This window comes from Phasianus colchicus, chromosome 1, assembly GCF_987193195.1.
Source record: "Phasianus colchicus chromosome 1, bPhaCol1.hap1.1, whole genome shotgun sequence".
Taxonomy (NCBI): domain Eukaryota; kingdom Metazoa; phylum Chordata; class Aves; order Galliformes; family Phasianidae; genus Phasianus; species Phasianus colchicus.
The window spans coordinates 78,995,736-79,009,527 of record NC_143436.1 but is presented as its reverse complement, the minus strand read 5'-3'; the positions used below and the strand labels follow the sequence as shown (position 1 = coordinate 79,009,527).

The 13,792-nt window shown below is 38.2% G+C and overlaps 1 protein-coding gene and 1 long non-coding RNA gene across 2 annotated transcripts in view; one reads left to right on the top strand and one right to left on the bottom strand.

Annotated features, from left to right (window-relative positions):
* The window catches only part of KPNA1 (karyopherin subunit alpha 1), a 52,254-nt gene extending 40,143 nt beyond the window's left edge, over positions 1–12,111 (top strand). Inside the window, exons 12-14 of the mRNA XM_031610295.2 lie at positions 5,579–5,706; positions 6,484–6,662; positions 8,058–12,111. Of these exons, the coding sequence (XP_031466155.1) occupies positions 5,579–5,706; positions 6,484–6,662; positions 8,058–8,245 (495 nt within the window). The 3' untranslated portion in view covers positions 8,246–12,111. The remainder of the gene's footprint in view (positions 1–5,578; positions 5,707–6,483; positions 6,663–8,057) is intronic.
* On the bottom strand, positions 4,403–12,214 carry LOC149919769 (uncharacterized). Its single transcript, XR_016470382.1, has 3 exons — positions 12,128–12,214; positions 9,857–9,924; positions 4,403–4,486 (listed from the first exon to the last, which is right to left on the bottom strand). It is a non-coding gene; the product is annotated as an uncharacterized LOC149919769 (long non-coding RNA).
* Between the last annotated feature and the right edge of the window lie 1,578 nt (positions 12,215–13,792).

Genomic DNA, 13,792 nt, shown 5'->3' with positions numbered 1-13,792 from the left:
ATAAACTTACACTTTGCCATGAATTAAAATATCACTTCTTGAGAACTGACCTTTCTTATAGAAGGAAATACTGGATGCAGCTCTAAACTAAATTTCTTTTCCTTCTTCCCCAGTAGTTCTGAATTGTTTAATAGTTCCTACTGCAGGTAGCAAACTGTAGCCAGATCTATTCCAGTTTCTGCTGTATTAATTAGACTTTGAACAAGCACAGTCTTTAGCCAAAAAGCAAATAATTGTAATTTCAGCTTTTCCTGAAAGTTGAATACCTGCTTTATGTAGTAAACAACATTATTGTGACTTATAAGCTATTCTTATGAGTGGATTATTGCTCCAGAGCAGTGTGTTAGAATACTATGGAAACTTTGGGTAGTGCTCAAACCGCAATCTAAGAATCACTTCTGAACAACAAGAAGAAAATGAAATATTTCGGTAAATCTAATATGTATTTTATCCAATCAGTATTAACAGACAAAGCTATATTTAGTGTTTAAGATTGCATTGGATTACACTCCCTCCATCCACCCACTCTTAAATATAGAAATATAAAGTTAGAGGGAATGACTCTTATATTCATTTCCACTTTCATACTGTCTATAATGCTGTTTGATAGCACACTCCAAAGGCTTTCACTGCCATTTCTAAAAGATAAGACGACAGTCTATCACTGTTAGATTTTCACTCAAACACAATAAACTTCTTCTAGTGTTAAGGCAATATAAGTTAACATGCATGAAATGTGTGGAAGTAAGTGCTGTATTGCTTGTATTTAATGTTTAAAACACAGGAGGCTTGCATTTGTGTGTTTTTCTCCTCCAAAGGTGGAAGTGAAAGCCTTTCAGAGTGTGTTATCAAACAGTGTTTAGGCAACAGAAAAGTGTGACAGAGTACAGCAGTCTTTCCCCTCTTTATTTCTGTGCTTTTAAGGTTTGGGTTGGATGTGTATATCCTGATGCAGTCTTGATTGTCACTAAGTATAGTTTTTGTTTGTTAATTTCCTAGTTTGTATACAGCTTTGCTGTACTTCAGTGGATAGCTTCCCCAGTCAGGGAGAAGGGGAACTACATCTTCCTGGGAATCAGAAGGAGAACTGCACAAATGAAGCTAAATCCTGACTGTCGACCCTTCTGAAGGGTATGAAAGGCTATCAGATGCCTCAGAAAATGTTGTCTAACTTCGCAGCTGTTGAAAAGCTATGAAAGGCAGTACACCAGGTACAATCTTCCATATCTGACAGTGAAGATATCATAGGAGTTCTCTCCTGTTGGCAGGTTAAAAAAATTTACCACTTTTTCTTATATACCTTAAATTCTCACATCTGGAACATGGAGTATGGCTGTGCATGGTAGCATCTGGATCTGTGCCATATTTTTTGTGGAGTTTGTTATCCTTGCTGAAATGTGATGTGGGGAAGAGTAGCAAGTGCTACCTTGTGTATCAGTTTTATAGACTGAATGAAATGCATTTTTATCACTTGAATAAGGATGCAAGCTGAGAATTATTAGAAATTGTCTGTAAAGGCCACAGTAAGACTGGGGCCGTAGGAAGGAAGAATGCAGTTCACATACAATGTTGCTGTTTACACAGGCAAACTATGAAGTTATTTAAGTATAAATTATGTTGATCCATGCCATAGTTTGCACCAATGGTCTAAAATCTTTGTGCCTTTTGTAGTGGCAGGACTTTAAAAAAAAAAAAGTCAGGAACAAGATATGGTATTGCTGAGAATGTCATATTTGTCTGGGGACTAGCAAAACTCAGATGAGAGATTTTTAAGTTTGTATTTTAATAAAAGTCTGCTTTGCTTCTGTGTATGGTAAATCCATATATCACACCATATGGAGGAACATAGAGCTAGAATACCTTCCATTCGTTTATTCTGTCTGAAAACCTCAGCAGTTCATGTTACTGTATTTTTTGTAGAAGAGACTCAAAGCTGCAGGCACCTTAACACAGTACTGTTTATTACATTGCAGGTTCTTTCCTGAGAAGAGGTAGCAACCTTGTGTAAACAATCTAAAAGTTTACTTTACAAACAATTTGAAGTGTATGGGCTTAGTGTCTGTGTAAATGACATAAAAGTCGGTTAGAGCTGAGCTCTCAAGTGTTTCCTGCATCGCAAATTACTGTGAAACCTGTGTAAACTGAAATTTCCAGCCTGAAGGAGGAGGGCGTAGGAGTAGGACAGTACTCACAGTTGCCACATAGAGTGGTGACTCTAATCTTTGAATTGCTAAAGTTACTGAGGCAGCTTGCAGGAGCAGGAAAACACAATCACACTGTAAGACTTGGTTGCTTTCACACACACATGCTGAATCATGTGTAGGCACTTGCATACTATATGTGTATTTTTGCGTACTGTATGCAATTTATTTGTTGAAACTCAAATGAAGAGGAGAAAATTCAGCTAGTGCTGTCCAGTTCATGAACTGATTTACAGTACACTACTGCTGAGTTGTTCCTTAACTGGCTATAAAGTAGTTAGGTTTGATACTGATACAGATGTAATAAAACTTTAAAAATTCACTTCTGTGTAGCTCTATTCTTTAAAACAAACTGTTATCAAGTGAAGAAACTTGATCAGAAGAAATAAAAAGGATGGAATGTTTCTAAGATGAGCAGTTATTGGAAGCTTGCAGAACAGGAGTGCCATCTTTAGAAAAACAAACAAAAGACAAAAACTCTTGAAAAGTGAGGGCCAGATTTGTTAAAGGGCTGAGTATTACAATTCAGTTTGAAATTAAATTTGAAAATTAAGATTTTGTCTCAAATTCAGTTTTAGTTTTCTGCAAGATTCTATTGTGTGTCAGAATGGTTTCAGCATATCTGAAGGGATCCAATTGAGCATAAATTTTGGTGTTAGTTTCATCTTTTTAAGGATGGGTTCTGCATTAGCTATTGGGCTGAAAACAGATTGTTAACATATCTTGAAAATGCTATTTCAGTGCCTAGTAGCAGCCTGAAATCAAACACAATTATTTTAAATGCTAAGGAAAAGGATGAAACCAAAATGAAATTCCTTATTCTATTTGTAGTATAAATCTTCAGTGTTGCACTGTGTACAACCATCTTCAGGAGATATATAGGGCATAGATGTTAAGGAAGACCATCAAATGTCAGCTTGTTTCCATGTGAAGACCAACTACATAAACTAAGGGTTAAATGTAGGGAGTTGTGATAGAGTGCTGTAGAAACACAAGTGGCATTTGAGACAGTGGACAAGGAGGGTCTGATTATTCCTGGCTTTTGAGCAAGGTCGTCAAAGAGAGACAGCAGAAAAATGACTGTGCTGTCTTCAGGACAAACAAGCACATTGTTTCCTTCAGATGCAGTCAAACTAGAACTCAGTGCTGCAACTGGGAAGTTTGAAAAGGTGAAAAAATATGAAGAGTTTATACTTTCCTGTGCATCTGCTCGTTTGCTTTTGAAAGCAGGTTGTTAATATATTTTGTTCTTATGTGCAAGCACAATGGTAATTTGGATTTAAAAAATCCATGTGAGATGCTGAAAATGTGTTCTTTTGAAGTGTTTCTTTAAATTTTTATCTTGTTGGCCTGCTGTTACCAAATTTCTTTATAAATTTCAGACATATTTAGAAGGCATACATAAATAAGAAAGTTACTGTACATCATCTGCTCAGAAAGAATATTTGTGTCCTTTGCCTTATGGCGGCTAGTAAGACGTAGTTTCCCACCTATTTTCATGCATGGCCGAAGCATCTTAGATTTTTCGAGGACCAGTTTCTGAACTGAAGTCCCTTAACAATTCATTTTACTTGAAAGCTGTACAGAGCTTGAGCACTTTTTAATATTCATTGCATTACTTGAGTTTTCAGCATAGTTCCATATCAGACACAGACTGGTAAGAGGGGAAAAAAGTCATTCAAGTTAACACTTTTAAAATCTTTGGTTGTAGGATCTCATCCTATCACAATCCTCAAGGGTTTTGCTCTGTCTTCAAGAGAAAAAATATATTTATTTCAGTAGTTCAGTATTTCTCTGTTATCATGTAAATAAATCTACTTGAGAGGAAAGTGTGACCTACTTCTAGAATGTTGTTTCCACTTTAAATATCAGAGCTAGGAATGATTGTGTATTCTTGTTCAAGAATAACCACTGTAGAAAAGGCTGTGAGACGCAGGTTTTAAAATAATAGATGCTGCAAGCACTTTTCCTTTAATGCTTTATTTTCTTCATTAGTGTTTTATTTTTTCCACCACACTGAAGCTCATGCTGTTTAAGGCTTTCCTTCAAAATATACTGCTGTCGATTCTGGAGAAGTTGCATTTTGATCAGTGAATCCAGGAGACATACTTGAGAGTTATGAAACCATGGTATCTGGGTTTCTTACATTTCTTTACTAGTGTTTGTTACTGTCCTTTCAGAAGGTGGAGTTGTGGAGACTGTAGTGCTCAGTACCTTTATCAGTGGAAAATGGAAAAGGATCTATGTTGAATCTTTTCACTCTTACAGCACTTTTTCCGCCAAATCTAAAAAAAAAATATGAAACCTTTCAGTGCTAGCAAACAGGCAAATGTAAAAGAGCTTTCTGTTGTTGAATTTCTTTAAGTTGTGTTTTGTGATGGTTGTCAAACTGGTACACTGTTTTCACTTGCAGCCCACAGGTTGCCTTTACAGAAGCATACATTCTGTGTAAGGGAGACTATTCATGGAACTGTTGATAAAACTTGTGCACATGTGGATTTGCAAGTTCATGCAGCATGGTTGCCCAGATAAGCAGGAAGGGTAAAAGAAAGAACTGTCTATAGCTTTATGCTGGATGCAGTCTGTTCCACTTTATGGAGCTCCTTGCAAAGAATCTCTTTGGCTTTGAATTTGCTGTTACCAATTCTGTGATGATGTGCTTACAAAACACTTTTTAAAAATGTACCCTAAGCTCTTGATTCTTTTAGTGATCCTTGGGAAAAGGATCGCTTTTAAATCCTTATTGTGGGTATATTACTGAAGTGGTTTCATTTGTCTCATTACTGCAAAGCATTCTTTCCAGAAGTTATTGGAAACTTTGAGCTGCTAAATGCTCATTTGACTTGTATGAGTTTGATAGGTTATGCAGTTAAGCATCATATCAAACAGTCTGTAGCTTTGTCTTTTTTCCAGGAAGGAACATACTGGTGTTTCCTTGCTTTGTAGAATTCTTAGTTCTGAAAATACATTTTTTCTTTGCCCTGTTGTCTAATCCAATCAAAATAGTGTGTCTTACAAGCAGGCGTGTGAACTGTTTTTTTCTTTATAGGGAATCCTAATGACTTAGTGGTTTACTGACTTAATAGCTGACTGGTTCACTGTCTGGAAAAAGTAAGGGAAATATGGCATTCTCTTGCTGTCAAAGTATAATTAAGTGGCATGTTAGATATTAAGGTCTGATCTGTTCAATTTGGAATAATCATTTGCCCAGAGATAATTTGGGTTTTGAATGTAAAACTATAAACTTATTTTTATCCATTAAGAAGTTTGCTTCATTGTTTAATGTGTGATCCTGAGCATAGACATTCAATGGGCCAGCACAAGGAATTTGTTTCTAATTCTAATTATAACCCTGACATGTCATTTCTTTTTTGCAGACAGTCATTGATGCTCATATCTTTCCAGCTCTTATAAATATTTTGCAAACGGCTGAGTTTCGAACAAGGAAGGAAGCAGCTTGGGCAATCACAAATGCAACATCTGGAGGCTCTGCTGAACAGATCAAGTATGAAATAGTACAAATGTGTCAGTGCAATTGGGTGAACTAGTTCTTGTTCAGGGCATCAAATTAGTAATCTAGAATCTGGAAGACTTTTCTATAAAGAGTCGGTACAGTTCTGACAGGCACTGTGTACAATTGTGTGCCTCCAGTGTTTGTCCACAGAGATGTCGTTTTTGGATTGAGTTGTGAATGAGACATTCATTCCTGTATAGAGAAATTACATGGGAATTTCATCTGTAATATTTAATTTCATTAATTGAACCATTTCTCTTGTGTGAAAAAAATTAAAACTTAAACATTTCACAGTGATCATTTCAGAATGTAATAAAATATGTTAGAAGACTGGAGTGGAATGGCTCAGAGACCTACTGCCAAGCCCCAGTTTCAAACTGGGGCATAATATGCATTGTTCTTTTTGTTTCTTATACTAGTATGTTATGCTTATATCCGATTTTGTATAAAGTAAATACTTAATGTTACAAATTAATGCAGTTCATATTAATAATATTCATTTAAAACTTATAGGTAATATAAATACAAGCTAGAAAATTAAATTATACATAAGGAAATATATAAAATAGAAGATGTGTGTGGTATTTTCAGTGTTTTAGCAGAATTGGTAAGGTACAAATAGCTGTCTGTAGTTTTTCTGTTTTCTCTGATCAAGTTGATATTTTATCTGATTGTTTTGGTTCTTAGTCCTTCACGCTAAATGCTTAAATGACAATATCTGCTGTAACTTCACATAGAACCTGATTAATTGTTTGTTATGTTTTTCAGATATTTAGTAGAATTGGGATGCATCAAACCACTCTGTGACCTCCTTACCGTAATGGACTCAAAGATTGTGCAAGTAGCACTGAGTGGGCTGGAGAACATCTTGAGGCTTGGAGAGCAGGAATCCAAGCGCAGCGGCGCTGGCATTAATCCTTACTGCGCTCTTATTGAGGAAGCATATGGTATGAGCAAAACATCTGTGGATGGCAGGTCTTAAAGCAATGACCATGGATCCATTAGAGTTTCAGTACACCAGACTGAATTGATTTCCTTATCACAGTTAACTGTTCTTACACAGATTTCCATCCAACAATGTACTTCAAAATTTACTTTCTTTTTTTGCATGTAGCTTGAGACAGTGTATGCAGATGGTCTTTCCTGTCTCTTTCGCATTGAGGAAGCCTTCTGGGTATCATTCAGCTTGTAGTATGTTCCTTCCACAGCTTCAGGAGCTTTGTTCTGTTGCACAGTTTTCAGGCCTAAACTCTCTGCTGCCTTGCAGAATTTTGCCAGCAGCAGCAACTTACTGGTTTGCCTTTCCTTTGCTATTGTTGTGGTATTTACTGCAGTCGTTTCATCTGATTCTGAGGTACTGCTACTCTTCAAGGTTAGTTTTCTTGTTAACAGGCCAGATGTCTTCTCTCAGCTGAGTCTGGACGTTTTCTGTCTTGTGTGGTACATCTGTTTCTCCACCTCAGCAGTGTTTCTCAGTACAACTAAGTATTTTTGAGAACAACTTAATTTCATTTTTCATGACATAAATAAGGTTGTCTTAGCAGAAGGCTGTAGGTGAAGAGCTTGTAAATTGCTCACCATTTAACACTCTTGCTTGAAAAATGCTGAGAGTTTTTCTTAATGCGTTTTTTGTGGACTGCTGGCTCCTCTCTTCCATAGGACAAGTACGAAGGATACAGTAAGTGTGCTTGCTCTCTACTTCATGAGATCTTAATCCTCTGTTCTCTTAGCACACTGTGCTGTCGGGCCATTCTGCATTCGCTGTGTGTAAGCTCACAGGCTTTCCTTATATTTTCAAAAATACTGAAGAGGCAAGCAATCCATATATAATTTGTATGGCTATAAAGGTGTGTTTATGTCATGTCAATTCGGTTGTAGTATGTAGTCATTCTATGTGTGCCAGTTGCACAGTAAAACTAGTTAGTTTTAACTATGTTTTTGGAATAAAATTTTAAAAAAAAGTTTCTGAAAAATTGACTGACAGATTCCAGGTGAATTTGAGTATTTGTTCTGTTAACAGCAACTGAAATTGGTAGACTGAAGGACCCAAGGGATTCCTTCCCTTCTGGATCACTTGAACTGAGGTTGTTCACTCTTCTTGTTTCTAGGTCTATACAGTAGAGAGGCAAAGCACGAATTCCCCATTGATATACGCATATGCTCTTTTAGTGCAGATATAGTTGGCCACAGAGATGTGTGATTACCTAGCCACCTAATGTCACAAAAATGTCCAGATCTTTTTCTAAAAGTTGATGGAATGTGATATTTAAAACAGACTAAATATGATCATTGGTTGTAATGCTTCACCAAGCTGTAACTTTGCACACTTTGTTTCTCTGCAGGCCTCGACAAAATTGAGTTCCTCCAGAGCCATGAGAATCAAGAGATTTATCAGAAGGCATTTGATCTGATTGAGCACTACTTTGGAACAGAGGATGAAGACAGTAGCATTGCCCCACAGGTGGATCTCAGCCAGCAACAGTACATCTTCCAGCAGTGTGAGGCTCCCATGGAAGGCTTCCAGCTCTGAGGTGCCTCTGTGCTGTGTGCTCCTCTACCTAGCCAATCCTGTTGTCGAGCCACAAGCCACCTGTGGAGTGATTCTCTCAGTGTTTTCCATAACCCTGTTTGCGCTCATTTGCTTGCCTTGTGCACATTCTCTTACATACGTCTGGAAAACTTTTGGCTCTCTGTGGCAGGATGCCCCCTTCTTGGCAAGGGGTTGCCAGAATCACACTTCTTCTCTAGATTCTGAACCTCTCCACTGTCATCTTCATGAGGTTGAGGCACATTTCTATACTTTTGAGATATTCCCTACTCCTATTACAGGAAAAGAATCCCACCTCCACTAGCCCCCCGCACTCCTGGCATCCAAGGTGAGGCTGCCTTTCTCATGTATTTACTGCAGTGTGTGCCTGCAGTTCCAGGGAGACTTTCAGACTTTCTGAGAACATGGCTGAATTCATTTTCCATACTTTTATCTGGATGCCTGCTCGGATCGCTGTGTGAGTTGTGTTAAATCTTCATATGGAATGTATCTCCTTCGCTGTATGTGCCAGCTGGAGCTATTGGAATATAGATCATTACAAATAACGGAATAATCTTCTATCCCCTGCAACAACAAGCTCCAATGGATGTGTTTTCTGGTTTTTAAGAATACTGAACACATGTGGCCCTACCCCTTTTCAACACTGAGCTCTCAATGTGGACTGCAGACCACTGTGGAGATCTGCGTACCTTCTCAGTCTTTCCATCCACAAAAAGGAACCTGTGAATAGGTTGCTCCTACCACCTTCCCAGAAACAACTTTTTGAAACAGCTTTTAGAATGGAGAAACTACTCTCATTTTGCTTGCCAGCACAGTATAATCCGGCCAGGCCTACCTTAAAATCCAGCCCTTCCTGACTTCGTGCTACAAAGTCTGGTCCTCGGTAGTAGAGTTATGGCTGAGAAATTTCTATTGCCTCTTAACATTTTTACACAGCTTGACTTGAACTGAGTTCTGAAAAATTACCTTCTGAACACAAAATCTTAATTTGTAAAACTTAGCACAAGGAGTGTTAGATCTCCTTTTCATTTTCACAAGACAAGAGCTTCCTTTCCAACTCGCCTAACAGAGTCCTACTGGTCAAGCCTCATATTTAAGAACTAAAATGACACTATGCTCAAAGGATAGTTAATATTACACCCAGATCCACCTGGCCCTTTCATTTCATTATTCCTTCTGCTGTTTATGGGACTTCGGGTGAACTAGCATGGAATGCTTGGTTCCTACAGGTGACATCTGTAAGGCATTGCTGACTGCATGACAGCTGTCATCCACAGCTGTAGACTGCCCTTCTGCTAGCAGCATGTTCTTGGCTCCGCAAGCTGCTTGGATCACAGACATCTGATGCAAAGGCCGGCCACTCCTCACTGAGTTCAGCTGACATGGACACCAAACTCTTCAAAAGGGGGGAGATGCCATGTGATTGTAAGTGGCAGTTCCATTTCTGTAAAGGCAATGGATTCTCCAGGCTATCTGCCCCCCTCATCCCCCAGCAATGGGCTATGTTCTTTCAAGCCATTTGGAACATTTGTAACACACATCTGTCCAGCGTAAACATTTCAAAAATGCCTCTGACATCTGCAGTGTCATTACCTGTGGTAAATGTTAGTGGCAGAACTGTCTGCAAGATCCTCCTTATGACTCCTCTCAGTGACAAGCCACTGCAAAAGCAAAAACAGTCCACTATATACAGAGTAATACAAATATATACAATGCTTGTCAAAGTGCTGAAAGAAGCTAGGCAAAGGCCTGAACACATCAACTCTGTGTCATCATTATTTAAATCCAGTCTTTGGTTCTGTCTGTGCTTCAGGATGGAGACTGACCCATGTGGCTGCTGCAGAAGCCACTTGCTGCCTCCCTAGCTAAGCCGGTTGGCCTCCCCCTTCCCTCTCCCAGTTATTTTCTAGTGCTGCTTTGTGCTGAAGGAACATTTAGTTTACTGCACTTGATCTGTAAAATGAACTTTGATTCTTTGTAATCTTAGGGGGTTAAATTTGGTGGTTAATTTAAAAACAAAAACCCTCAATGTTGCCTTTACATCACATATAAATAACTGTGTTTCTCTTTTCTTGAAGGGTGATAGAAGCACTGATTAGTAGCAAAATCTTGTTTTAGCTTTTGGATTTTTTTGTGCTGGATTTTTTTACGTGTAAATTTCCAATAACATGTCATTTCTATAAGATTTGTTTAAAATCATTTACCTCTTATTGGATGGTATAAAAATGCTACATATTTTGTAAACAAATCTGAGCGAAGTGTGTGTGCATATATTCTGTATATTCATATATGTATATTCTGTGTATATATACACTTGTGTGTATATATACATATATACACACACACGTATATATATATACACACATACGGATGTGTGTATATATATACATATCTATATATCTATATATATAAGTGTTTTCTCTTCCAGGCTAGTGAAAACAATGTGGTGCATTGGCGTTTCCCTCCCCTGCCCCCAAGAGAAAAATGACAATTGCCTCTAAATGAGCAAATTAAAAAATGAGTCCATTTAAGCTGAATGGTGTGCCTTCCTGTGTAAGGAGCCTAGCCAGTGTTGTTACTTTTGCAGTGGATATGTGAATTCAGAGCAGATAAGTATAAATCTTTAAACTTGATATGTTTGTTTGAAGTGACAGGCTTGGTTGACACAGGTAATATTGTTGTTGTATATACTTACACTGTGTAAAGCATTTGACTGGTACTGCATTATATTTTGACTGGGAACTAAAACAATACAGAAGTCAATGTGGCACACATTAAATGGATTAAAATGTGGCTAACTCATAGGTCTCAATTTGATTTTAAATGGTGCTCAATTGAATGTATTTTCATCAGGATCTTCCAGCAACCAGTTCTTGTCTTTGCTTTATTTAGTCTTACTAATGACTTGAAAAGAAACAAAATTTCTAGCGAAGGCTGCAAATTACATGAGTATGGAAGGGAGAACAGACTTGTGCATTATGAAAGAAAGAGCTTACTGATACAGACTGATCAGAATTACTTGGTAAACCAAGGGCAATTCAACTGTTTGTATTTTGATAGAGCCAAATGTGTGGTGTAACCTACCCATCTAATAAATAACATTCGGGCCACATGTAAAGGACTCTTTTGGAGGATTCTGAAAAAATGTGAGGATCCTCTTACATTACCACTTGACCATTGATTGCCTGGCATGATCCTGTACGGCTAACATAGTTCTCATGGGAATAAAAAGAGACCTTTGAGTAGAAATGGAGGAAACAATGTCAACTTCATATTCAGCTTTGTTGAAACTTTTTTACAGGAACATTCTCAGTGTTGCTGTAAGGACTTAAAAGAAGGATGCTAAAAACTAGGAGCAACAACTGTTAAAAAGGTTTGAAGTTCCTTTCATGCTACGTAGCAAACAGGAACGAGCTACAATTCACTCTGTTGGTAAAGTTTCCAGTGGTACATGACAGGCAAGATTGCTCTCTTGCATTCAGGATATATGAGATGGTAGGGCAGAAAGTTGCTGAAACTTCAGTAACTAAAGCAGGGCCAGTGCCTGGGGGCTTCTGGGAGTACACCACACAGGCAAAACAATTATTTGAGGCAACTGCTGCCTGGGGACTAGCTTGTTACTTTATTTCCGTGTCTGTTCTTTGATGCTATCCAAATACTGATGGTTGAAGTCCTGTCTCTCAATCTTAAGGGAAAGAGGAAGGCATTGACCCAGGAAAACAGGTGTGTTCTTGACCCTGCATTTCTACAACAGTCAGCATTGACTGTTGAAGAATCAGCCCCCCCTCCCAGCTCTAAAAGCAACGATGCTCATGGTTATGTGTCACTGTGCTTCCCTGAGGATTTCTGGGACCGTTGGTGTACCTTTGGGCAACTTGCATCTCTGAAAAGCTTTAAGTAATTCCCTGTGTCTTCCAGTATGGTTTCTTTCAATCTGGAATTGTCACAACATGTGATTAGTACTTTTCTATGTCTATTTTAGCTAGCAAACATTAAGATCTTCAGATGCCAGAGTCTTAGTAGGAAAATAAACAAGATCTCTTTGTGTACTACTATGACAATGTCCGTAGGGATCCTGTGTGGTCTTCTGAGGCAGCATTCAAGTTGGCAGATTAGCATTGCACTGAGATATATCTGCAACAGTTACAGTTAAAGAAGGTGCATGGTGTAGGATTAGTAGTTTTTCCTTCTGGAATAAAAGTAAATGGTGTTTCAGACTAGCCAAAGGGGAGGAAAAAAAAGAACTTGGAACAACATTTCATAATATGTTCTTTTTCACTGTGAAGTGTTATAAACAGCATAGGCTAGAAGTATGACCTAATCAGGTGGTGCAGGGTATTCTCCAGTAAGCTGCACATTTCTGCCTAAGCAGCCAGACTAATGTATATAAACATTTGTCTGTATTCAGAAATGCTTTCGTGGAAGCTATCACACTGTGAAAGTGATTGTTTCTTTCTTTATTCCTCTCATAAAGATTAATGTTTATGTTACCAAACTACTTGCAAAAAAAAAAAAACCTAAAACCTGCATTGATTGGAGGAGTGAGCTGGAGGGTGGCATAAAGCTCATGCTCAGGCTTTTTGAGCCTACATGGAAACTGAAAGAAAACACAAATGTGCGCAGCAATGTGCAGGTTTTCTCATAGATGCAGAAATTGTGGGGATACCAAACTCGGAAGGATATGGAGCTTCAGGTGAACTACTGGACCAGAGTGCAATTTTTGATTAAAAGAGGGCATAAAGACTATAGATACTGTCTGAAATGGAAAAACTGATCAATGTTGCAGCTCTGGTGAGTTACTTTCTAAGATTTATATACAAAAATAGATGAGATACCTGCTAGTTAAAGGGTGCATTCAGAGGTGCTTATTGAAAGTGGAATGCTTCTGAGAGATGCATAGTTCTAGGTACTGTCATCACCAAGCATAGATCAAATCACAAATTTCTCTCCAGGCATTCTTTCAGGTTGCTGTGAAGCTGATGTTCTCCTCTTTGGTTTTATTCAGTGTAAGCACAGGCACCTGTATGCTTAATAGTGTGACAACCAAAGCTGTCATGAAAGATACATTCACATAACTGCAGTGAACGAAGCATGACTTCCTCTAGGTATTAACTGAATAGAAAATATGTGAGAGCTTGCTCTGCTTGCATGACAGCATTCTTGCAGTCAGTGACTGTCTTAGAATCTGATAATGGGTCGTAGCATCATCTGCTGGTTGTGGCTTTTGTGGAATGACTGCATGCTGTATTTGATTGGTTACATCTCAGCAGTAGGAGAGGTAACCAGAAATGCAGTTCATAGAAAGATGGACTACAGTGCTTGCTCACTGTCAAGAACAGTACAAAATACTGCACCAGAAATCACAATCCTTCTTTGCATTTTTGAAGGACTTTTAATTTCTTCAGCAATGTCGCTAATTTTCAGTAGCACAAGGAAGAAAAGTTTCAGGAAAAATCATCTGCCTCACGCTAACAAAATATTCGCAAACTACATCTGTCAAACACATGCCTCTTCTGTTTCTGGAGTCCC